The sequence below is a fragment of the Eurosta solidaginis genome, chromosome 4, assembly GCF_040869045.1.
Source record: "Eurosta solidaginis isolate ZX-2024a chromosome 4, ASM4086904v1, whole genome shotgun sequence".
NCBI lineage: Eukaryota > Metazoa > Arthropoda > Insecta > Diptera > Tephritidae > Eurosta > Eurosta solidaginis.
Genome location: NC_090322.1, coordinates 255,307,971 through 255,333,708, shown reverse-complemented (window position 1 = coordinate 255,333,708; position 25,738 = coordinate 255,307,971). Strand labels below are relative to the sequence as shown.

Sequence of the window (25,738 nt, the reverse complement as noted above, 5' to 3'; positions counted from 1 at the left end):
ACCTCACCTATTCGTGGCGAATCCTGTTACTTTAACAGCGGAGGCTATGGCGACTCCAAGTTCCTAACGGATCTAGGGGGTGGGAGGGCGGTATGGCCTTGAATGTTTCATGTGGTCATACTAAAACGTTCCCAAGATTTACGAATCTCCTTAGAGGAAATGACAACGTTTTGATAAACGGAATTTCTGTATCTTCAGAGTATCACACTATGCAGAACTAAGTAATATGGAAACAGACCGTTGGCGTCAATGAATGGCCTGAGAATTTGGAGCAATACCATGAAGGTACGGATGAGTATGTGGGAAACTAATAATATCTCAGTTGGCTCGTTTGCCTATTTCTCCTAGTGTCTAGACTTTGCGCGAACAGCCTTCCCGAGCAGCTGCTTATTTATTTATCCTTTATGTTTCTGGTATTTACTTTTATCGTCTAGTTACATATATGCGTGTGTATGTGTGATGAATAACTTCTGCACTTAGGTGATGACTACTTGTGTGTATGAGAAATAATGTCTTCGCTCTTAGCTTCCTTGTTTTCATGTATGTATGTGTGGTTGCTTACTTTGCTGTTGTTGTGCATTTATTTACTAGCAGCACAGTGACGCGCCGAGATGCTAATATTCGCCACAATATGTATACGTTACTTACTAAATTTCTTATATTAAATTGAAAAATGTTTTGCTCACGCTGTATCAGACGAATTTCCATTTGTATAAAGGTCCGAACACATTCGAATTTCGCGTCGTTTTGGTGCTTGCGACGCAGCAGTCACGTAAAAATAAAGCAAAATGTATTCAAACACTACTAACGTTATGCTATCATTGTCAATTCATTTCTTTGCAGCTCTTTAAGTTTGCTCAAATTTTCTTTGGTTTTCAGTTAATTTAATTCAATGTGTCAAGGCGAATCCATATCAGATGGTGGCAAAGCGAATTGAAGCAATTCGCAGTGCATGAGAATGCCAAGTCAATAGAAATTTTTCAATGATTTCGTTTAATTGACATATTGTGGTACAAGGCGTTGTATGTAAAATAATCAAGGAGAAGCAATCAGCTGTGGCGATAACAACACCTGGTACTGAATTCGCCTTGCAATACTTCAAAATATTTTCTTGCTGTTGTTGTGTTGAATGATGAAAAATAAAATTTTGAGCTTTCCTTTTTTCAACGTCCGTTCTTTCAAAGTGACGCTAGCGCCAAAACGACGCAAAAGTCGGATGTGTTCGGGACTTAATGAATTTTGGCTTTGCTCGATTCAATTATATTCGTATCCCCGCCATCTCATTTTTGTACAGTGTATTCCTGATAAAACATATTGATTGTTTTAATTAACATTCCTCTGTAAATTAATAGGTATTGGTGTTATTGCAAAATTGATAATCAAAAGTAATGAAGCTCAAGTGTATAGCGCAAACTGATACTAAGTATTTATGTGACGAAGCTTAATGCGTAAATACATTCACACATATTACAGATATGTATGTATATTTGTACTATATTTACAAATAATAGAAACTTAAATTGTTGAACTAAACATAAACATGATGTATACTCAGTAAGTATACATATATATGTAGGAAAACAGAGGTTCATATTTCCAAACATGCCTGCTGATAACCTTTGAAAAAAGATCAGAAATAGAAATAGCGATCGGCAAATATAAAAAAAAATATAACAAAAATTATATAGATTTAAATGCGAAAAAGACACAAATGTTTGATAATGAATATGGGGTATTCCATCCCATTTCGACCAATTTTGAACCTGACCCCTTTAGAATTGGCTGAAAGTTTTTCTTCTTTTTCTAGCTTACGAAAGACGTTTGTCAGAATTTTTTCAAATTTTTTCATCCAACTCAAAAAAGTTATGAATTTTAAAAAAAACACCGTTTTTGTTTTCAAAATACTATAACTTTTTCAAAAAATTACCGTTTGGGATCTTTTTTTTTTTTAAATTTGTTTTTAAATGTAATTTTCGGAAAAAATACAAACAAATTTTTTAAGTTTTTATACTCAGTTGAGCAGAGCTCACAGAGTATATTAAGTTTGATTGGATAACGGTTGGTTGTACATATATAAAGGAATCGAGATAGATATAGACTTCCATATATCAAAATAATCAGGATCCAGAAAAAATTTGATTGAGCCATGTCCGTCCGTCCGTCCGTTAACACGATAACTTGAGTAAATTTTGAGGTATCTTGATGAAATTTGGTATGCAGGTTCCTGAGCACTCATCTCAGATCGCTATTTAAAATGAACAATATCGGACTATAACCACGCCCACTTTTTCGATATCGAAAATTTCGAAAAACCGAAAAAATGCGATAATTCATTGCCAAAGGCGGTTAAAGCGATGAAACTTGGTAGATGGGTTGACGTTATGACGCAGAATAGAAAATTAGTAAGATTTTGGACAATGGGCGTGGCACCGCCCACTTTTACAAGAGGGTAATTTAAAAGTTTTGCAAGCTGTAATTTGGCAGTCGTTGAAGATATCATGATGAAATTTGGCAGGAACGTTACTACTATTACTATATATGTGCTAAATAAAAATTAGCAAAATTGGATGAAGAACACGCCCACTTTTTAAAAAAAATTTTTTTTAAATTCAAATTTTAACAAAAAATTTAATATCTTTACTGTATATAAGTAAATTAAGTCAAAATTCAACTCCAGTAATGATATGATGCAACAAAATACAAAAATAAAAGAAAATTTCAAAATGGGCGTGGCTCCGCCCATTTTCATTTAGTGTGTCTAGAATACTTTTAATGCCATAAGTCGAACAAAAATTTACCAATCCTTTTGAAATTTGGTAGGAGCATAGATTCTATGACCGTAACTGTTCTCTGTGAAAATGGGCGAAATCGGTGGAAGCCACGCCCATTTTTTATACACAGTCCACCGTCTGTCCTTCCGCTCGGCCGTTAACACAATAACTTGAGCAAAAACCGATATATCTTTACTAAACTTAGCCCACGTACTTATCTGAACTCACTTTATCTTGGTATAAAAAATGGCCGAAATCCGACCATAACCACGCCCACTCCATCGATATCGAAAATTACGAAAAATTAAAAAAATGCCATAATTCTATACCAAATACGAAAAAAGGGATGAAACATGGTAACTGGATTGGTTTATTGACGCAAAATATAACTTTGGAAAAAACTTTGTAAAATGGGTGTGACACCTACCATATTAAGTAGAAGAAAATGAAAAAGTTCTACAAGGCGAAATCAACAGCCCTTGGAATCTTGGCAGGAATACTGTTAGTGTTATTGAATATTTAAATAAATTAGCAGTACCCGACAGATGATTTTCTGGATCACCTGATCCACATTTGGTCGATATCGCGAGAACGCCTTCACATATACATCTAAGGGCCACTCGCTTTTAAAACCCTCATCAATACCTTTAATTTGATATCCATATCGTACAAACACGTTCTAGAGTCAACCCTGGTCCACCCTAATGGCGATATCTCGAAAAGGCGTGCACCTATAGACCTAATGCCCACTCCCTCTTAAAATGCTCAGTAACACCTTTCGTTTGATACCCATATCGTAAAAACATTCTAGAGTCACCCCTGGCCCACCCTAATGGCGATATCTCGAAAAGGCTTCCACCTATAGACCTAATGTCCACTCCCTCTTAAAATGCTCAGTAACACCTTTCCTTTGATACCCATATCGTACAAACATTCTAGTCACCCCTGGCCCACCCTAATGTCGATATCTCGAAAAGGCGTCCACCTATAGACCTAATGCCCACTCCCTCTTAAAATGCTCAGTAACACCTTTCGTTTGATACCCATATCGTACAAACATTCTAGAGTAACCCCTGGCCAACCCTAATGGCGATATCTCGAAAAGGCGTCCACCTATAGACCTAATGCCCACTCCCTCTTAAAATGCTCAGTAACACCTTTCTTTTGATACCCATATCGTACAAACATTCTAGAGTCACCCTTGGTCAACCTTTATGGCGATATCTCGAAAAGGCGTCCACCTATAGAACTGAGGATTACTCCCTTTTAAAATACTCATTACCACCTTTCATTTGATACCCATATCGTACAAACACATTCTAGAGTCACCCTGGCCCACCCTAATGGCGATACCTCGAAAAGGCGCCCACCTATAGACCTAATGCCCACTTTCTCTTACAATGCTCAGTAACACCTTTCGTTTGATACCCATATCGTACAAACATTCTAGAGTCACCCCTGGCCCACCCTAATGACGATATCTCGAAAAGGCGTCCACCTATAGACCTAGTGCCCACTCCCTCTTAAAATGCTCAGTAACACCTTTCGTTTCATACCCATATCGTAAAAACATTCTAGAGTCACCCTTGGTCCACCTTTATGGCGATATCTCGAAAAGGCGTCCACCTATAGAACTAAGGATTGCTCCCTTTTAAAATACTCATTACCACCTTTCATTTGATACCCATATCGTACAAACACATTCCAGAGTCACCCCTGGCCCACCCTAATGGCGATATCTCGAAAAGGCGTCCACCTATGGACCTAATGCCCACTCCCTCTTAAAATGCTCAGTAACACCTTTCGTTTGATACCCATATCGTACAAACACATTCTAGAGTCACCCCTGGCCCACCCTAATGGCGACATTTCGAAAAGGCGTCCACCTATAGACCTAATGCCCACTCCCTCTTAAAACGCTCAGTAACACCTTTCATTTGATTCCCATATCGTACAACTAGAGACACCCCTGGTCCACCTTTATGGCGATATCTCGAAACGGCGTCCACCTAGGGAACTAAGGATCACTCCTTTTCAAAATACTCATTAACAGCTTTCATTTGATACCCATATCGTACAAACATATTCTAGAGTCACCCCTGGTCCACCGTTATGGGGATTTCTCGAAAAGGCGTTCACCTATAGAACTAAAGCCCATTCCCTTTTAAAATACTCATTAACAGCTTTCATTTGATACCCATATCGTACAAACACATTCTAGAGTCACCCCTGGCCCACCCTAATGGCGACATTTCGAAAAGGCGTCCACCTATAGACCTAATGCCCACTCCCTCTTAAAACGCTCAGTAACACCTTTCATTTGATTCCCATATCGTACAACTAGAGACACCCCTGGTCCACCTTTATGGCGATATCTCGAAACGGCGTCCACCTAGGGAACTAAGGATCACTCCTTTTCAAAATACTCATTAACAGCTTTCGTTTGATACCCATATCGTACAAACACATTCTAGAGTCAGCCCTGGTCCACCTTTATGGCGATATCCCTAAATGGCGTCCATCCATAGAACTATGGCCTACTCTCTCTTAAAATACTCTTTAATACCTTCCATTTGATACACATGTCATACAACCACATTCCAGGGTTACCCTAGGTTCATTTTCCTACATGGTGATTTTCCTTATTTTGTCTCCATAGCTCTCAACTGAGTATGTAATGTTCGGTTACACCCGAACTTAGCCTTCCTTACTTGTTTTGTTTTTTGTTTTTAACGATTTAAAAACTTCGTTTTTTATATTCATTTTATTCTCTTCACATATTTTTCGTTTTTCTTTGTTTTTTGTGGATTCGCTTCCACAAGCTAACGAAAAACGTGAAAATCGTCCAAAATTATTAAGGTATTATAACAAAAAACCGAGAGACTGCAATATTGCAATGCGGCAAAACTTGTTTTTTTTTAATGTTTCAGTTTTTCGAGATTTTTCGAATTTCATCATTTTTTTTTTTTTTTTTCTCATAAAAAACTTCAATGAATTCTGCAATCATCCCCACTAATCCCGGGTGGACCGATTTTTTTTATATTTTTTTTATTTAATTGAAAAAAAATTTTCAAAAACAAAAATTTTTTTTATCAATTTTATTTATATAACAAAAAAATGTAAGAAAATGATTTTTAAGTATTCTTTTCTTTATATATTATTGTAATCTATTAAAATGACTCGCTTTCGCTGTCATTACTGTATCAGTCATTAATCCTGGTTATTTTAATCGTAGATTACCATAATATATAAAGAAAAGAATACTTAAAAATCATTTTCTTACATTTTTTTGTTATATAAATAAAATTGATAAAAAAAGATTTTTTTTTAAATAAAATTTTTTTTCAATTAAATAAAAAAAATATAAAAAAAATCGGCCCACTCCGGGATTAGTGGGGATGATTGCAGAATTGATTGAAGCTTTTATGAGAAAAAAAAAAAAAAAAATTATGAAATTCGAAAAATATCGAAAAACTGAAAAATTAAAAAAAAAAAACTTTAAACATTTTTTTGTATTTTTTCCGAAAAGTACATTTCAAAACAAATTTAAAAAAAAAAAGATCTCAAACGGTCAATTTTTGAAAAAGTTATAGCATTTTGAAAACAAAAACAGTGTTTTTTTTTAAATTAATAACTTTTTTTGAGTTGGATGAAAAAATTTGAAAAAATTCTGAAAAACGTCTTTCGTAAGCTAGAAAAAGAGGAAAAACTTTCAGCTAATTCTGAAGGGGTCGGGTTCAAAATTGGTCGAAATAGGATGGAATACCCCATATATATTGTAGTCAAAGCTGGTAAAATCAAGTACAATTTCCATTACCATTGCAAATATTCAGTAATTTAAAACAACAATTACCAAGTATAAGTACATTTTATTAGCACAGACTGGGCAAACATAATACAAACCAAGAACTTCATGGTCAGACCGCTGAGTAGGGGACATTCGCTGTCAGCACCCCTTTAAAGGTCAAGAGGCCCTATGAAAAATTTGAAAAAGCTTCTCTAAAACCTATTTTCTGTACATTATGTCAATATTATGAAATAGTTTGTCTCAAAAGTTTCTAAGCCTCGAAACTGCAGACGCGCCAAGATGAGTGTCATTCATATAAAAGTTATGTATGAATATGCACAGCTGTATGTGTTATTCGTCAAGGTCTTATTCGATACAAATTGCATTTTAATCGAATTGTTGGAATTCTCGATAAGAAAACAGATGCATCAATAAGCACAAACACACTTAAGAATGTTCCCATGTACCCTGTAGGGAAATTCTTTTAAATTTTGAGCGGTATTGTTAGTTTTAAACCGCTTTCAGACCGTGCTAATTTTAATGAAATTATTCTGCATTCGTCAAAGAGAGCGTAAGTTATCAATGCCCTTTGAGGGGCATAGTTTTTGATCAGATTAATCACCTCTTCTTTAAATTTAATAACCAAAGGCAGCGGCAATCGTTGTATACCCAAATTTATAAGTATGTATGCAATTTAGTTCGCATACCCTATGCAGATATCCTTTGAACTTAGAGCTACTGGCATATTACTGCCAGTATAGCTTAAGATTAAAAAGAATCCGGTTCCGAAAAAAGTATTCGATTTTAAAAAAGTACCGAGGTTTCAAAATGCAGCCGGATCAAATGAAGTACACAGTGCCGAATAAGCTCCGGATCTGAAAAGTTTTTAAAAAAGAGACTTGAATTCGAAAAAGTATCCGGATTCGAATAAGTACATGGTTCTAAAATACTATCCGGTCCTGAAAACTCCAATACGAAAATTATTATTGAATCAAATTATAAATTAAAATTTGCTTCAAATAAATGTTTTTATACATTTAAAAGCAATGAGGGCAGTCCCCGCTTAACCGTAGTGAGATAACGTACGTCTATGAGACGTACGTCGTTATAATTTTGCTCTCAGTATTCCACAATCGTAAAGAGAGAACATTCTCATTCTCATTTTTCTGAGCTACCATTACCAGCTAGTCAGTGGGGATATTTTTCAGTAGTAACTTTTTTGTTTGCTGAAATATATTCGATTGGTTTTTAAAAATACGTCTAAGAGACGTATCGTTATCTTTTACGTGACTACAAATTTTATATCTAATTTTTGCCTAAAATGGTAATTTTAGCTAATATATTTTAAGTATAGTTCAAAACAGTGAATTCATTCAATTGAAGTACAAAAAATGTATTTTGTTTTAATTTTTTTGCTATAAACTGAGGTCCTTCGAAAAAGACTGATTTTTGTAAGGACAAGTCCAAGACAAGTCACACTTAATTTTTAATATATTAAAAAACAATATTTGTCTTTAAAAAACATTTAAAACAAGTGAATATATATCAAATAAATGATTAAAAAAACAAAAAAAAAATGTTAGTTTTTTTTAAATCTTTGGGGCCCTTAAGCTTGAACACGCCTCTCAGACGTACGTTATCTTTCTAGGGTTAATTCATACGAATACGAAAAGTTACCAGAAAAGTATCCGAACTCGAGAAGATACCTGGTTTTAAAAAGTACCTTGGTCTGAAAAAGAACCCGGATCTAAAGAGCTACCCAATTTTAAAAGTACCCGGATCTGAAAAGTACTCGATTCTGAATAAGTTATATATAATAAAATGAGTATTAATTTTTAAGAATTAATGAGCTTAACACCTGAAAAAGAAGGAAGCATTTACTGGCATATTGCGATGATTTCCAAAGACAATTTTGTAATATTTTTATTTATTTCAACAGGTTTCACCGGGGATGGAACCAAGGTCAATCTGCTAAAATCACAATCGCCTAACCATTGGGTTATTGTGCTGTATTTGCTTTTTTTGCTAATTTAAGTTTTATCCCATTTTCACGCTTTCCCACAATTTGAGACATTATGTCTTTACATTAATTTGTATTAATTAAAAAAAATTAAATTATTTTTTAAATAAATTTAAAATAATAACGATATTTCGTTTCTTAATAACTAAACTTTGAAAGCAATTGTGTTTGTTTTATCGACGTATTGATAAAGGATTCAAGGCTCGATTCAAGCTCAAGGTCAGAACAGTCTTTTTTTTAAATGATAATTATTGTTTTTATTTATTTTTTTAACTTTTCTATAATTGAAATTGAAATTGTACGCAATTTTTAATAAACCAAGAGCACATTGAAATGTCAAACAAAGTAATTGACAATAAACAAGTCCAGCATTATCAGTGATTTGCAACAGATGGCGCAACGCTGGTTAAATATAGTTGGCAAAGAGGAATAGAAGTAGCAATTTATCAAACAATCCACCGCTGTATAGCTAAATGGTTAGCTCAGGTTGCCTAAAGCGTACTGATGATGAAGGCTTAGCACCCTTCATAATGGATATATCTGCGCAGCTATGGCAGGTTGTCTGAAAAATGTTCTACTTACTATTCCAAAAACAATATACAATTTTTCAATTATAGAAAAATTAAAAAAACTATTAATTATCATTAAAAAAAATTTATTGTTCTGACCTTGAGCTCGAATCGAACCTAGAATAAACTATGAAAACACATTCAAAGTTTTCAAGGAATTTCTTTGTAATAAATTTTGAAAGTCCTTTTTATATATAAACAAATTTTTTTTATTATATACGGATTTCCCTGCAGGGTATGTATATATATGTATGTAGGTATATTTACTCGCACTTATACTTTTCTGCAGTAAACTTACTCAAAGTTTCTTTACATGATCTAGAGTGATTGATGGAAGTATACGCACTCGAACAAAATAGATCCGTTTTTTTAAAGAAATAATTGAAGAACTTATAAGCGATGAATAATAATTAATGAAGTAAAATAAATAATTAAAGCACAACGAGCAATAAATTAAAATAACTACAATCTTATGGAAACATTCAGATAGAGCAATTAACGTTTGTAATTTTTAGAAATAGTGATGTGTGTGTGAGTAATACAAAAAACCAAAAACAAAATTTTTTTGTGTTATGATAGGCTTTTCTTGACCATAATGTTGCTTTTAGTGCAAATAAAACTCCACTATTACGTCCCAACGTTTCGCTAAGCACCTTAGCTTCCTTAGGGGCGAAACTGCATTTATTTAAATATAAAAAAAAATTTATTTGCTACGTAAATATCATTTAATTTTCGTAATTTAACTTCTAGAATATAAACGTGAATCCGAAAAAGCAACAAACTACGATACAAAAATAAAAAAAAAAAACATTCAACCTCATCGTTACGCAAATCATATATGCATTTATATACTGCGAAAACGAATCTTATGAAGGTGTTCTAAGTTCAAATACGACATTAGTGATTATTTTTGGAGGTAAAAGTTTTAAGTAAATAAATACTAGAAGCAAAAAAGTATTCAAATACTATTTGCTCATTAAAAAGTACAAGTGGCTTAAACCTTAATCTTAAATCTGACAAAGTGATGTTAAAATTCATAATAAATCTTCAAAGAAAGCTTCCGCTAACAACAAAAAGATGGCGTTTCAAATGTTGAAATCCGCATTGGATGGCAGCGCTCATCATCAAAATCTTGGTCCGCATCAGAGTAATGGAGTTGTATTATTAAAATGTAAGTATTGCTTTAATCATTAGTGACATAAAAGATAATTACCTATCGATTTTGTTTGTCAATAAGTAGGTGCTAATACATATATAAATTAAATTACTCATTAGCGCACACAAAAAATAAAAACAGAGAAACAGATACGAACAGAGGAATCGAAGCGCCTCAAAATATAAATATTTTTTATGTTGAAAAATGTAGAGTTCGGGTCCAAAATATGTCCCTGCAATGAAAAAAACTTATTTTAATACAATGGTGAAAAATACATTCAATGCCATGAAGTAATTTTTGAGTTAAACAAGTTCAAACATACAAACCGACGGACTACGCACCAAGATTCTAAAATTAATTAATTAATTTGCCTTCTGTTACTTTTGAGTATAAGACACCCATTAAGTTATATCCAGCCGCACTTTTACACCTTAATAATGTAAGAATGAGTACTAATGGTATATAGGAAGCGATATAGATTTAGATTTCCGTTTTTTATCAATGAAATAATACCGCACTGACCTAAAAACTATTCCGATATGAATATTAAAAACAGTACGGAACTACCATGACAAAGCCTCTAAAGCAATCCTAAAAAGGCCGGAAGATAAAGAGAAACGATCCCGAAAACAATTGGAAATTATTGCGAAGTAATACCGACATAGTCTAAAAAATTGCGAAATTACACTGAAAGGACATAATAACAAAATGAAAACTATTCCAAAATAATGTGAAGATTGTCCCGAATTGATTAAAAAAAAAAAATCGAAATAATACGAAAATAATTATACTTCCAAAATTTTAAAAAATTATGGCGAAACCCCCCGAAATGATCTTAAAACTAATGGGATATATTTAGTACCAAATAATTATGAATTGGTAATGATCCCGAACCTAAACAATCCCGAAATGATCAGGAGGTAGAAAAATTCCCGTTAATATGTATATACAACAAGTAAGGAAGTCTAAGTTGGGGTGAAACCGAACATTACATACCCAGCTGTACACTTGTAATGCTGTTGTTGTTTGTTTTGTGTGCTTAATAGTGTTACAAGGCTGCGCAATAATACAAACACATATGGTTCTATTCTGAACTAGTTTTCGTTTAAAAGAAGCAAAAAGCATACAAAGGCTAACACCAATGACCTTGAGCGGGTAATAATGCAGTTTTCCTTCAGATATGGGGACTCCCCTACTGTTTATTTCAAAATAAAGATATAGCAGAACAATAGACATAAACACACAAGTGCCATTGTACCAAAAAGCGTTATTACAAAAAAAAGGGCAGGGTTATTAACGAAATTTTCCAACGTTTACTAGAAATTGCTTATTACCTGCATGTACGCACTTTTAAAAAATCTTTTATATAAAAGAAGGCGATTCCACCGATTTAGTCTATATTTACTGAAAATATTTCCTGTTAAACACCAAATTTTTCGTCGAGTTATGGCTCTAGAAACGTTGGGAAATGCATTGTAAGAAAGGGACAGTGCCACGCCCAGGGCCGGATTAACCCTCAACGGGGCCCTAGGAAACCATCAATTTGGGGGCCCTTGTTTCACGTCCGTTTCCTTCTTTTTTCAAATAAAAAATACAAACTTATATCTTTCATAAAAATTTTATTGTCACAATGTAATAATATGAATAAAATTACTATCTACATTTTGAACATGTCGTTTTCTACATTTGTTTTCTGCAAATTCATCACTTATATCATCAATATCGATTTTGTTCAATAAATCTGACTCATTGCAAAGTATACCTAACATCTCGAGTCGCTCTTGTCGCGTTGTAGCTCTTTCAGCAGCTTTGATTCTTTTTAATTGCGAGAAGGATCGTTCGGCAGAACAATTTGTGATTATTAATGTTAAAAAAATCCGAAGAGCTATTTCTGTGTTAGGAAATACATCGGCCAATTGATCTTCCATTAAAATGTTATACAAATGACTATGAGTTTTTTGTGCATCAGTGTATCTGGAGTTCACGTAACTTTGGAATTATTTCATTTCAATGAAAAATTCTTCCAAATCTCTAGAATAAAAACGAAATAAGTTATTTATAGCTTCGTTGGGGTCTCCATCACTTAGAGAAAAGTTGATGAGAAACTTCTATATACACTTTCGCACGTCGTTTGATTTCACTGCGAAGATTGTCGATGATTTCGAGGAAACCTTTTGTCCTAGAATCATTTCGAGGCTGAAATTCTACTTCTGAACTTCTGGAGCATTTCCGTCATTAGGTTCGTTTTTCTACGACTAGTACGTTTTACGATTTCTGTATAACCTACACCAGGTAATAATTGTTTTGTTTTTTCTTCGAAATCATTGAACTTTTCACGGAATGAAACTAAACTCTCTTCTAACGATCCGTACAAAAAACCACACGTTTGCAAATCTGCTTTTTCACTTTGCAATGACTCACTCACTGAACGCATAGCAGTCAAAAGCGCAATAACCTCCGAAGAGAATTAAGGCCGAGCTTCTCTTCCAATTTGCGTCGTGCTCCTTTTATTTTTGCCTACAAATTGGCGGGACGGGACCTACTTGTTTTATGCCGACTCCGAACGGCATCTGCAAGGCAGATGAGTTTTCACTGAGAGCTTTTCATGGCAGAAATACACTCGGTGTGCTTGCCAAACACTGCCGAGGGGCGACCCCGCTTAGAAAAATTTTCTTCTAATTGAAAAACTTTGTTTCTAAAATTTTGATGTTGCTTTGCCCGGGGCGTGAACCCAGGATCTTCGGTGTGATAGGCGGAGCACGCCACCATCGCACCACGGCGGCCGAAAACTAATCAAAATAGACTTTTAAATTTTTTCTTAGGTAGCTCCCTAAAACTGTTAACTAAAGGATCCGATGTTATAAGCAACATATTCATAAGATCTCTATTCGTGGCTTCACGCGTCTGCTTTTGTATGTTATAATCCCTGAATCGTCTCAAATCTTTGTTACGGGCTTCCTGTGCTTCCTCGGAAAGTTGACCAATAGGTAAAATTGCTGATTTTATAATTTCAGTACTATGCACTAAGAATTTATGAAGTGTAACAGGCATATTAAACCATGGATAGAGATCTATGTATAGTTTTTTAGTCTCGACCGCAAATTTTTCAAATCTTTGGATATTTATATTGTACCCAGATGTTAATGCGCGAAGGAGAGTGTCGAATCTTTTGATGAGCGTTACATCCAATCCCGTAATCTCAGCACTAGCCTCAGAATTTTCGAAAAACCTACGAGCAGTGTTGCCGTCATTGGTATTGCCGAAACCTGGTTTTGGTTTATCTTCAACAATCCATTGTATGTACCTGTTTTTATGCCTTGGTGGCTGGTGCGGTAGGTTGTGGCAGGTTGAAGTCAATGATCTTCGCCTTTTTGCTTTTGGTGTGCTCTTGTTGACCTTGCGCGTTTATTTTTGTATGTTTTATGGCTACGTGTTTGTTCCCTATACCAGGGAATTGGTTTTGCCGTTTGTAGATCAGCTTTAAAGGTTCAAATATCTTGTCGGAGCTGGTACGTACATACATCCTATTTGATATGTAGAGATAACTAAATCTACAAAAAAAAAATTAAAAATAGATATGCAAAGAATTCGCAATGGTTTTTTCTTTAGACTATAAGAGAATACTTGCGACTATAACATATGTAAAACTAAGCCCGGATGTCCGCGGATGTATTTAACTTTTTTCTCCCTAAAGTTAAAAATATAGGGAAAAAATACCTTTTCTTCTTAATAACGGAATGTTAAATATATTGAAAATACTCTAATTGTGAAAGAATTACTATTAAAAAATTTTACTTACCTTCGAGCTTAGAATCCATCAAAAAAATTATGTAAAAGTGTTCACTTAAAGGAAATATGAATCTTAATATTCAACAAGAATTTTGCAAATTAATCAATGCATTTTACGGCCACTCCTGCCATCTTACTTCAATTACTCAATACATATGAGCAAAAATTTCAAAAAAAACCAAAAATCCCGTTATTTTGTTTGGTTTCTTTCATTTCTCATTACACTTTTCTTGGAATAAAAACTTTGTTTTTGTCCAGCTAGCTTGTTCTACACGAAACACTGTGCGCCCCAACGATAGTTGGAAGCGGAAAAAAATTATATAGTCTGCATAATGGCGAAAAAATCTACTGCATAGAAACAGCACTTCACTGCTTGCACACCTCCTTTTTCTTTCCGGACATGTTTAATGCGTTGTCATATTATTGTCCTCTACAATTTCGAATATCTAAACCATAGTCTTCAGTAAGAACTTTTAAAGTTTGATTCACTAGACTTTCACCAGTATGACCTTTCAACTGAAGAAAAGTCATAAACCTTTTTCATTATTCAATATACTCTCTTTTCACTTCGATATACTTCTTTGCAAGCTCATACAATTTGTCAAATGAGTCGGCAATGTCCTTTTTAGGAACCTTGTCTAGTTTATCGGTCGTCGCCTTTGGAATGCGGTCAATTGAGTTTATTTATTTGAGTAAAATTTATTTTAAGTTCTGATTAATTTTTCTTCCACTCTCTAGAATTGTATGTTTGTAAGAAAATTTTAGAAGTCTTTTTCATTTTTCAGAGGCCCCAGGCAACTGCCTATTCTGCCTACTTGTTAATCCGGCCCTGTGCACATCCATTTTTCAAGATTTGAATTTTTTTCCATTTCTTTTTATAATGGCACAAAAAACGATTGGTACAAAACTATTTTTCGCTAAGATTTAACTTATTATTTTTGCTACGACCCTTTTTAAAGTCATTTATATAAAAGTGGGAGTGGTCCTTAACCAATGTTATCCATTTTTACTAGAAATATCTCCTGCTCTAAGGAAAATATGTGTACCTAATTTTGTTACGATATGTAAATTTTTCTTCGAGTTATGGCTCCCGAAACATTGAAAATTGCTTAGACAAAAAAGGGGCGGTGCCCCACCCATTTTAAAAAATTTTTTCAATTTAATGTTATAATTCAATTTAGAATGTAAAATTCTATTGATACAAAGCTCTTTTTCGCTAAGATATAGCTTATTATTTTCTTCTACAACCATTTTAAAAATCTTTTATATAAAAGTGGGCGTGGTCTTTAACCGATCTCGTCTATTTTTTCTAGAAATATTTCCTGATATAGGGAAAATTTGTGTACCCAATTTTATTACGATCCGTTAATTTTTCTTCGAGTTATGGCTCCCGAAACATGGAAACTTGCGTAGTCATAAAAGGGACGGTGCCATGCCCATTTTTTAAAATTTGAAGTTTTTCCTATTTATTGTTATAAATCCACTTGGGAAATGAAATATCATTGATATAAAGCTCTTTTTTGCACAGATATGGCTTATTTTATTCGTCCACGACTCTTTTAAAAAATCTTTTATATAAAAGTGGGCGTGGTCCTTAACCGATTTCGTTAATTTTTCTTCAAAGCATTCCTTATAATAAAGGCGACCTCTCTGCCGAATTTTGTTACGATAGGTTTAACGATTTTTGATTTATGATTAATAATATTTGTAAAATTGATTTTATCACAAGTGGGCGGTGCCACGCCCATTTCAAAAATTTTTTCAAATTTTTACAAGAGTCTCAATATCAGTACACACGTCATTTCAAAATTCTAGGTGTATTAGTTACTAAATAATAAAGTTGTTTGTGTTTTCCAAAGTGTTATATATATAAAATGTGGGCGTGGTTATCATCCGACGGCCGGACGGACGAACATGGCTCAATCAAATTTTTTTCGATACTGATGGTTTTGATATATGGAAGTCTATATATATCTCGATTCCTTTATACCTGTACAACCAACCGTTATCTAATCAAAGTTATAATACCCTGTGTACAAGTACAGCTGAGTATAAAAAACTAGTAAAAGCATTCAACCAAAACATTCATTTGCGCATCGACTCGTTTGCGAGGCTGAGTCAATGAATTGACGAATGAATATAATACGCAGTTTCATGTGCTTACATATACATATTTACATGCATCAACACATATCAACCTGCACCTCATCCAAATCTCGCCAAAAATTGTTAATTGAAGTGTGAGTCATAGCTTTTGGCTCACTGTTGATTACCTGCTGGCGTATCACATGAACTTTTACTTTTTGGCCAACATTTTTTATATCTTATTTGGCCTTTGTCACTTTGGTCATTCACAATTTGGTTCAGTTTTATTTTTGGTGTTAAGCATCCTAACAAGTTCGTTAAGCTCATGTGAACACTGAACACCACAATTGTTTGTTAACCTTTTTTCTGTTTTGTTGGTTTTCTGTCTGTTTTGTTATAAGCTAGTATTTTTGACCAGACATTTCTCTGAACGAGATTTCAAGGAATTTTTTTGGGAATAAACACATTTTTTTATTTTTGTAGTCATGAGCGATAAACGCGTGTGTCCCTCGTAAAAGTGAAGGACTTAGGCGGTTATGCTCTTGGTAATAGATTTTTTCTCCTTTTTGTTGTATATAGTTGTACTCCATTCCGATAAGACGGCATGTTAGGGTATCTTGATTGCCTGGTTTAAGGTTACAGCCGGAGGACCATTTTTGACTTGTTCCATATCTTGAGTATGACCGGTATCGGCAGGAAAACTTGGAAGACTTTCGTCAAATGGCTAAGTCTTTCATTTCAGCATGGCAATGTCGCCTTAGTCCATGAATTTGGAAGTCATAGTTTTTTTGATTGTAATCCCAATCACTGTGATCATGAGAGATCAGGTTAGGTTAAAGTGACTGTCTTGGCAGGTACACATAGGCTAGTACCAGTAGGGTCGTTGTGTTGTCATATAAAGACATAATTACCCATCCTCTTGTAGTCATTTTGAAGACCTGATGAAGGCTACCAAGCCCTTGCTGTCATTCTCCAAGACCTGACGTAGGTTATCCAGAAGGGGAGCTCCCAGAGAGCGCTGTGTGTTGCTACTTAGAGCTCAGTTTGTGCTTCTACGAGTGTGAAAATTGTATGCCTACTTGGGGTCTAAACGTGACAGGATCTTTTAACACCCCATTTTGGCCAGGGTTTTTAGACGTCCGACACCCCTGTACAAGCAGCCAAATCTCGTTGGCTTGGCTGTAGATGTTTACGTTTATCGTTAGCTTGCGTGTGGCAAGGAATAATCTGCTTGATGATAAACGGAAGTATGTATTTTTTTCGTGGAATGCCTTAAGAGGATCGGGTATCTTTTTAGGTCTGACATGTCTTTAACATGATTCGCTTTATGTAGAAGAGTTTTATAATTCCGATCGCCGAAGTTTTGTAACATATCCTACAATCACCTGGCTCTTATAGGACCAACGGCTAAAAGATCATAAATCCAGTTCGTGACATTGCTGGCTCTGCTTTAAACAGAGTTTGAAATAATATTTCTAAAGTTTAGATTCTTAACTAAATTTTTCATAAATTGGCTAAGAAGTACAGATATTTATTGAGCAAAAAAAGTAAACATACCTACTCTAATTTATTGTGAGCGCCTAAAACAGGCATCGGCAAAATCAAAATGCAGATGTGTTAGTGAGAGCGCGATAATCGCGCACAATAATTGATGCATCGGTTTGCGTAGTTCATTCGCTTATTAGCAAGTAACAAGAAAGATTGTTTTTTATTATATTTTTAATGCATACAATGGCAAGAAAAATGTTAATACAATTAAACACATTGTATTTGCGCAAAACGGTTGGTCAACATTAAATATTTTTCGCTTGTGCGCATTGAAAAAACTAACAAACGATCTTTCCTTGTGGCTTGCTAATAACATTCGTCAACATAGCGAGCCACGAACACGATCGATGTTACTGCACCAAATGCTCAGCGACAACTAAAGAGAATAAGAATACGTGTGAATTGAGTCTGCACAATTGTGCTATTATTTGCCGATGTCTGGCCTAAAACCTCATCTAGTAGGTGTGATTCGATTTTTTTATCACCTTTTGCTGTTTTAGCCACTGTACTGTAAATACTCCGATTCGTTTTGTTCTCTCATAAGAGCTCAATAAATTTTGTTTGTGCCACGAGCATTACCGTGTTCATTGGCCTAACCCGCGCCTTTGTTTGCTTATTTAAAACGAGTCAGTTATTTGTTTATTTGTTAGATGCCTCTTTTTTGTACGAGCATGCAAGTAGTACGTGAAATAGTTTATTCAAGTTTTATTTATTTTTTATTTTTGCTTTATATTATGGTTGAAAAAACACGAAGGGCCTACAAGAACGCGTGAATAGCTTTTGTTTGTTGACTTGTCTAGTTAAACTTATGGGTGCGGGTCAAACACAAACTTTAAGGCACTGTCGAAAAGTAATGACCATACATATGTACGTATGGATATGGAATGCTATAAAGGAAGCCGAATAAAAAATAGGTGCACGTCCAGAAAACTTATGTTTTTAAACTAAATAGAGCTTGACCTGAGGTTAACGTTAAACCAAAACAGAGCATCACCGGCTTGTCGGTATCAACCGATATCGGAAATTTATTTTTCCCCAGTGGGTTAGGGGTTTAGAATATACCCGCTGCAGGTATGCTTGTCGTAAGAGGCGATTAAACTACCCAAATGATTCAATGGATTGTGTAGTGCAAACGTCCCATGGGGTTGCCAGCGCAATTTATAGCTTTTCGAACCCAATTGTCAATCTCACCTACCCGTGGCGAATCCTGTGTCTTTAGAAGCCAAGTCTCTGATGACTCATCCCCTCATCAAAGTAGGGAATGATGGGCGGGATGTCCAAGAAGGTTCAATGTGGTCATATTAAATCGTACTCTGTTCTATATCCGGCACAGGACCATCAACATCGATAATACTCCCCAAAACCTTCGGTGAGTATTTTTATCGCTGCATTGACAAGAGCTAAAGCTATTTTTTTTTTATCGGCTTTTTATTGGAAGCGAAATTATCGTCGAGTTACGGTTTGTCATCACCAATCATCGGCTTCTTATTATTTTTTTTTGGGCCTTTTATCGACGGGTTCCAGATATGTCATCGATTCTAAGTTGAAGTTTTACGTACCTGTTTCATGACAAAACGAGGGTCGTCGATTACAAAAGGATAAGAAATTGAAAACACCGCGGCAAAAAAAAGCGATAAGTTTAAGACTACAAATCAAAAACACGTCAATAGCAAAACAATAACAAGTCGATAACTTTTCGACAACATATCGATGATTTTCCTATAAATATTGAAAATTTTCAGGAGTTAATCGGGAGGTTAATTGGGCTTTTCCACACATGACCTCATACAGATGTTACACAAAATCGTTGCACAGCATGTAAAATCGAGCCAGAAATTTTTTCTGAAAGTGTGTTTGAGTATAAGCAATCCCTGGAGCGATTCGGGAAAGGAAGAAGCATTCATCCATATTGGTTCTCAGAGCATATGGAAATAGATGAGAATGAACAATGAGATATGAGCCAGCTAAAAATAATGCATCTCTCGAACCTTGCCCCGTAGGCGTCCTAATCAGTTTGGACGCAATTAAAAAAGGCAAGAGTTGCACATGATCGGTATCATAGTGTCGAAAATCATGTGAAGGACTTACAGCCTTAGACTAATAAAGTTACTCTTATTATTCAAACTAAAAGACGGCCACCGTGGTGTGATGGTAGCGTACTCCGACTATCACACCGTATGCCCTGGGTTCAACTCCCGGGCAAAGCAACATCAAAATTTTAGAAATAAGATTTTTCAATTAGAAGAAAATTTTTCTAAGCGGGGTCGCCCCTCGGCAGTGTCTGGCAAGCGCTCCGATTGTATTTCTGCCATGAAAAGCTCTCAGTGAAAACTCATCTGCCTTGCAGATGCCGTTCGGAGTCGACATAAAACATGTAGGTCCCGTCCGGCCAATTTGTAGGGAAAAATCAAGAGGAGCACAACGCAAATTGGAAGAGAAGCTCGGCCTTAGATCTCTTCGGAGGTTATCGCGCCTTACATTTATTTTATTTTTTTAAAAGACTGACTGGAAACTGCCTTCTGACGTCACATACTTTTAAATAACGCCTATTCAGTGATCGCGGATGTAAGAAGTGCGGGTTGGAGGAGGAAACAATTGACCACATTTTGTCTACATGCCGTGCGCTTGTGAGGCTGACTACAGCTATTGGGAGTGATACAACTATCAGATCTAGAAGCAGCAAATGGCTTGGGTCCTAGAAAGCTTCTAGTATTTGCCAAGAGGACGAACTTACTTTATAAAATACGTCCTGGGTTTTGATAGGGTTTCTTTGTATGGTCATTAAGCAAACTTCTGGTCACACTATGAAATCATTCAGTCTATGTGAGGTCCTCATGGGGCAGCCAGTTCAACCTAACCTAACCTTTTTATAAGCAAAACTGTAATATTTATTAAATTTGTGATACAAAATTAACGCTACCTTCGTTTAAAATTCCGAAGACTCAAATTCGACACTAGAGCTTTGGTGTATATGGGCTTTTTGGCTGTTTTCTGTAATCAAATTTTGCAAGTTAAATTTGATACACTTCCCGGTGTCCGATTGAGCTGAAATTGTGCACACATGTATAACTCCGATGACAATGCAATATTACTTTGCGAGAATTCGATAAATTAATCGATAACAGAGTTATCGGTAAAGATATGTGTTTACCTTGGCATAACAGCCTAAGTCCCATACAAACCCGGCGGTACCTAACCGTGGATTCTGAGACTTAGACATGGTGAAACACACGTGGTGAATCCCACGCTTGCGATGGGATTCACCATGCCATTTTATATGAGAAAATTTTCTTACAACGTGGTGAATCACACGTGGTGAATCCCACGCTTCCGAAAGTTGGAATTTTATTTTAAAACAGATTTAACCCACAGAACAGAGATCTGCAATTAGTAGCTGTAAACTGAACGCGACATACGCAAAGTCACAATAAAATACGATTTTAAGTTAGTTAACTCTGTTTGACACAATTTTATATGTGCTCTCTCTCAAAAATGCTTCAACTAACTTAGTCACATTTTATTTCGATTATGAATATGCCCCAATATATTCGGATCATGATATAAAAAATGGTGTACTCATACTCAGTCAGGGTTATTTAAACGTAGCGATTCGTATCAGTAATTTGGTAGAGAGTCTTTGTCATCCTGACACCGCGTTAGCGTTGAACGCGAAAGATCTGACAACCGAAGATGCTGATATCCGAAATGAGGCCACTTTCTCAGCTACAGAGAAAATTTGTTGGTTATGAATGTGGATTTTTTCTAATTTATTATTAGTATTTATAACCCAATACCAAATGAGCACGTGCCGAGGACTGAATGATATGAGGGTGTATAAAAATTTCATATCGCTAACGTTGCGCCTCAGGGTACCAGGGCGAACCCTGTTGTACTGAAGCCCTTATCCCTCTACAATGGACCTCTGGGGGGATGGACCGTTTTTGTCCTATACTCGTGGGAACAAAATTAACAAACAAATAAAATTTAAAAAAAAAATTTTTTTAAATAAGCTTTTATTATTGGTTAATAAAATCAACTAAAAAGTAAAACATAAATTGACTGTAAAGAAATATAACACTTTATAACTTCAATGTAATCTTTAACGATAATTATGCTTCTTCGTCTGCAACAAAAAAATTCCATATTGTACATAATTATATATTTTTAACATTAAAACTTTACACCTGAATTATTAAATCTTACAGTTTATATCACAGTCCTAATTTTTCTAATAAAAAGCGTGTTAAATTTTGATGGTATAATTAAGAACATTTATGACCTCCTTTTTAATGTTAAAAATATATAATTATGTACAATATGGAATTTTTTTGTTGCAGACGAAGAAGCCTAATTATCGTTAAAGGTTACAATGAAGTTATAAAGTGTTATATTTCTTTACAGTCAATTTATTTTTTACTTTTTAGTTAATTTTATTAACCAATTTTATTGTGACTTTGCCTATGTCGCGTTCAGTTTACAACTACTAATTGCAAATCTCAACATTTGGCATAACAGCCTAACTTCTACGTTTGTTGCAAACACAAACAAAACGAAGTTACCTGCGTTCTTGAGGACTTAGGCTTTTATTCCCTTGTGAATACAAATCTTTACCGATAACTCTGTTGTCGATTAATTTATCGAATTCTCGCAAAGTAATATTGCATTTTCATCGGAGTTATACATGTGTGCAAAATTTCAGCTCAATCGGACACCGGGAAGTGTATCAAATTTAACTTGCAAGATTTGATTACGGACAACAGCCAAGTGAAAGTAAATAAAAGCTTATAATAAAAAAGGTGTACGTCCAGAAAACTTATGTTTTTAAATTAACTAGAGTTAGCCTTAGATTTGACACTAACCATAACAGAGCTTCGCCGGTTTCTTATCGGTAATACCGATATTGACAACTTGTGGTTTTTATCGGCTTATTATTGAACGCGCAAGTATCGTTGTGCTATCGGTTTGTTCATGTTGGTTTTCTATACGTCCATAATAGAATAGCGTCATCAATTAGGTACTGCACGAACATACTTCCTAACTCCGTGTCTGCACTTCGACTGTGGATACACGTGTACACCGATGATTCAAAAGTAGTGGAAGGCGTAAAGTCTCGGTATACTGTGCTGAACCGGAAATAAACAACAAGCTGCCAGATCTCTGTGGTGTTTTTCAGGCGGAGTGCAGTGGAAGCACTGGAATATGGGAATATATGAGAATGAAAAATTGGATGAGCTAGCTAAAAATAGCGTATCCTTCGAAGCGTGCTCCGATGACGTCCCAATCAGTTTGGTTCAGATTAAAAACGGCGAGAGTTGCTCTTGATCGGCAAATCGGGAAAGACCTGGACCCAAGTGTGGGGCTGTAAAGTGCCGCAGATTATGTGTAGGTCTTACAGCCTCTAATAAAGTTACTCTTATTATTAAAAATAAAGGACTATAGGGTCATGAAGGGTATTCTGACTGTACTCTGGCCCTTTGACGTCACATGCGCTTAAATTACGCCTAATCAGTGATCGCAGATGTAAGAAGTGCAGGTTGCAGGAGAAAAATATCGAGCACATTTTGTCCACGTGCCATGTGCTTGTTAGGCTGACTACAGCTATTGGGTGTGCTATAGAATCAGCAAATGGCTTAGGTCATAGACAGTTTCTAGTATTTGCCAAGAGGATGGACTTATTTTATAAGATAGGTCCTAGTTTTTGACAAGGTTTTTTTGTTTGTTCATTAAACAAACTCTTGGTCCCACTGTGAACTCATTCAGTCTATGTCAGGTCCTCACATAGCGGCCAGTTCAACCTAGCTTAACCTTTTTATAAGTAAAACTGTAATATTTATTTAATTTGTGATACTCGAATTCGACATTAGGGCTTTGGTTTTCAGAAATCTATATATAAAAAGACCAAATCGACTAAGAGCGATTTTAAATAAAGAAGTGACCTACCCTAATATGTATATGTACATACAACCTTATGTGGTAAAACGTATCATTACAACATATAGACATGTAAATTACATTATTGGGTGAGGTTAGTTTTATGTTAGCCGCTGACTGGTTAAAATACAAGTTTTTGAATTGTTTTCATTAAATTTGTTATCCCATTTATTTACCTTACTTTGTGTGCTTTTTCGTTTGGTTTTGTTTACTTTACAACGCATTATTCTCAATGTCCAAATGTTTGATGAAGGGCTTTTAATTTATTTTGGCGCGGTTTTTTCCACGAAATCCAAATACTAATATTTTTATAGACAATTTTTGTTTGTTTATTCTTACACTTTGTTTTTGTTAAACGTTCACTCAACATGTAAATTTTTGTACTTGAAATAATTTACTTAAATATAGTAATTTGTGTAATGATTTTGTACAATCATTTTAAAGATGGCAATATTTGTTTATATTTTATTTACATATGTACTTATGTATTTAGGTATGTCGATTTTTACTATGCCCTACAAAATTTTTTGAAATGCTGCTGTCTGGGTCTGGGCTAATCGCTTCACTTGTTGCTATAGGCCAAGGCGACTCAGAAAAATAGGAACTGAAAAATAAAACGAAATTGATCAGCCATGAAATTGAGTTATTTTATTGCACGTTGCTCTTTTTTAATTCAAATGATTCTGTGTGGATACACCCACAATTTTGCCATAAATTTTCTACTGTATGTATGAATGTATGTAGTACGAGCATACGAGTACAGCAGCGAACAGAAAAATAGCACTGATAAGTTTTATCAAATTTCACCAATTAAGCTCTTTGTTTTACTTTCGATATTTTACAACAAAAGCTTCTATGAATTTTGTAACTGAGACCGTTTCCGAACGTTTTCGAAAGAAATCGAAAATTTGAAAAAGTTCGAAAATTCAAGAAAATTTTACGAAAATTTCTAGCTTTTTATTTTGAGTGTAGGATGCTTAACTTTTTATTAATATTAATATCCACATAAAAATTATTTAAAAGAAAATATTATATTTTCATGAAGTAAAATTGAATAATAATTGAAAATTTTTGAAAATTAAAAAATAAATATTGAAAATTAAAATATTGATAAATCATATTAAAATTACAAAGTTCAAAGTAACTTGAATACAAAGCTAAATAAAAATAATTGAATCAATATAATTTAAGAACCCTACATGGGGTTCTCTGAATTTTTTTGAGCATGTAGTCCAATCAATTTTAGTAAAACAAAGTACAGATAATCGGTCTATCAAATTTCGCTTTAATTTTTTAAAATTGTTTTCGCGAAGGGTGTTTCAGATTTTTATCCATATAAGAAATAAATTTATACGCCCTTCGCATAGTGAAAAATGTAAACCCGCCTTCGGAAAGACAATTTTCCAAAATCAATGAACACTTTGAGAGACCTAGGATTAGTACTTTACTAAACTCAAAATGATAGGGCTTCAGAACTGCATACTCAAATAAATTCAGGGACCATAACGTGTTATACGATCCGTGATCGAATATAATTTTTTAAATCGCAATAGCACTGAAATAGTGATAAAGATTGAGCTTATACGTGAAACACAGGCTACAAGTACTTATTAGATTCATAATGTATTATCATTTTTATGAAAAGCTTGACAAATTTATATTTATCATTTTAGTGAAATTGGTTTGTCATCCGTGATCGTAGTTATAACACGATACGGGCCCAAACAAATCCAAACAAAAGTTTGTCATATACGTAAAATTCACTCGAATTTTTCAATTCTTTCGAAAACTTGTCAAGATTGGTTTGCGTAGTATAAGTATTTTCCTAAAATATTGAAAGAATTTAGTTATGGAAAATTGATAAAAATTTGTACTGCTACTTTTCTGTTCGCTGCTGTATATATCGTTCATAGACATGTTAGTATATGTAAACATCGATGTCACACCTCTAAGAACAATCAAAGATCGCTGTTTGATAAAAAATTTTTTCGGTAGTTTTTTTGATATTCTGATCAAAATTATATTAGATAACAACTATCCGTCAGATAGGACTTTAGCGGTATAACTTTGCTATTTAATGAA

The 25,738-nt window shown here is 34.6% G+C and overlaps 1 protein-coding gene across 1 annotated transcript in view; it reads left to right on the top strand.

The window, feature by feature from the left end:
* Positions 1-25,738, top strand: part of LOC137251357 (uncharacterized) — a 447,872-nt gene that overhangs the window by 3,873 nt on the left and 418,261 nt on the right. The window contains exon 2 of the mRNA XM_067785787.1: positions 9,898-10,318. Coding sequence (XP_067641888.1) covers positions 10,225-10,318 — 94 coding nt within the window. The 5' untranslated portion in view covers positions 9,898-10,224. The remainder of the gene's footprint in view (positions 1-9,897; positions 10,319-25,738) is intronic.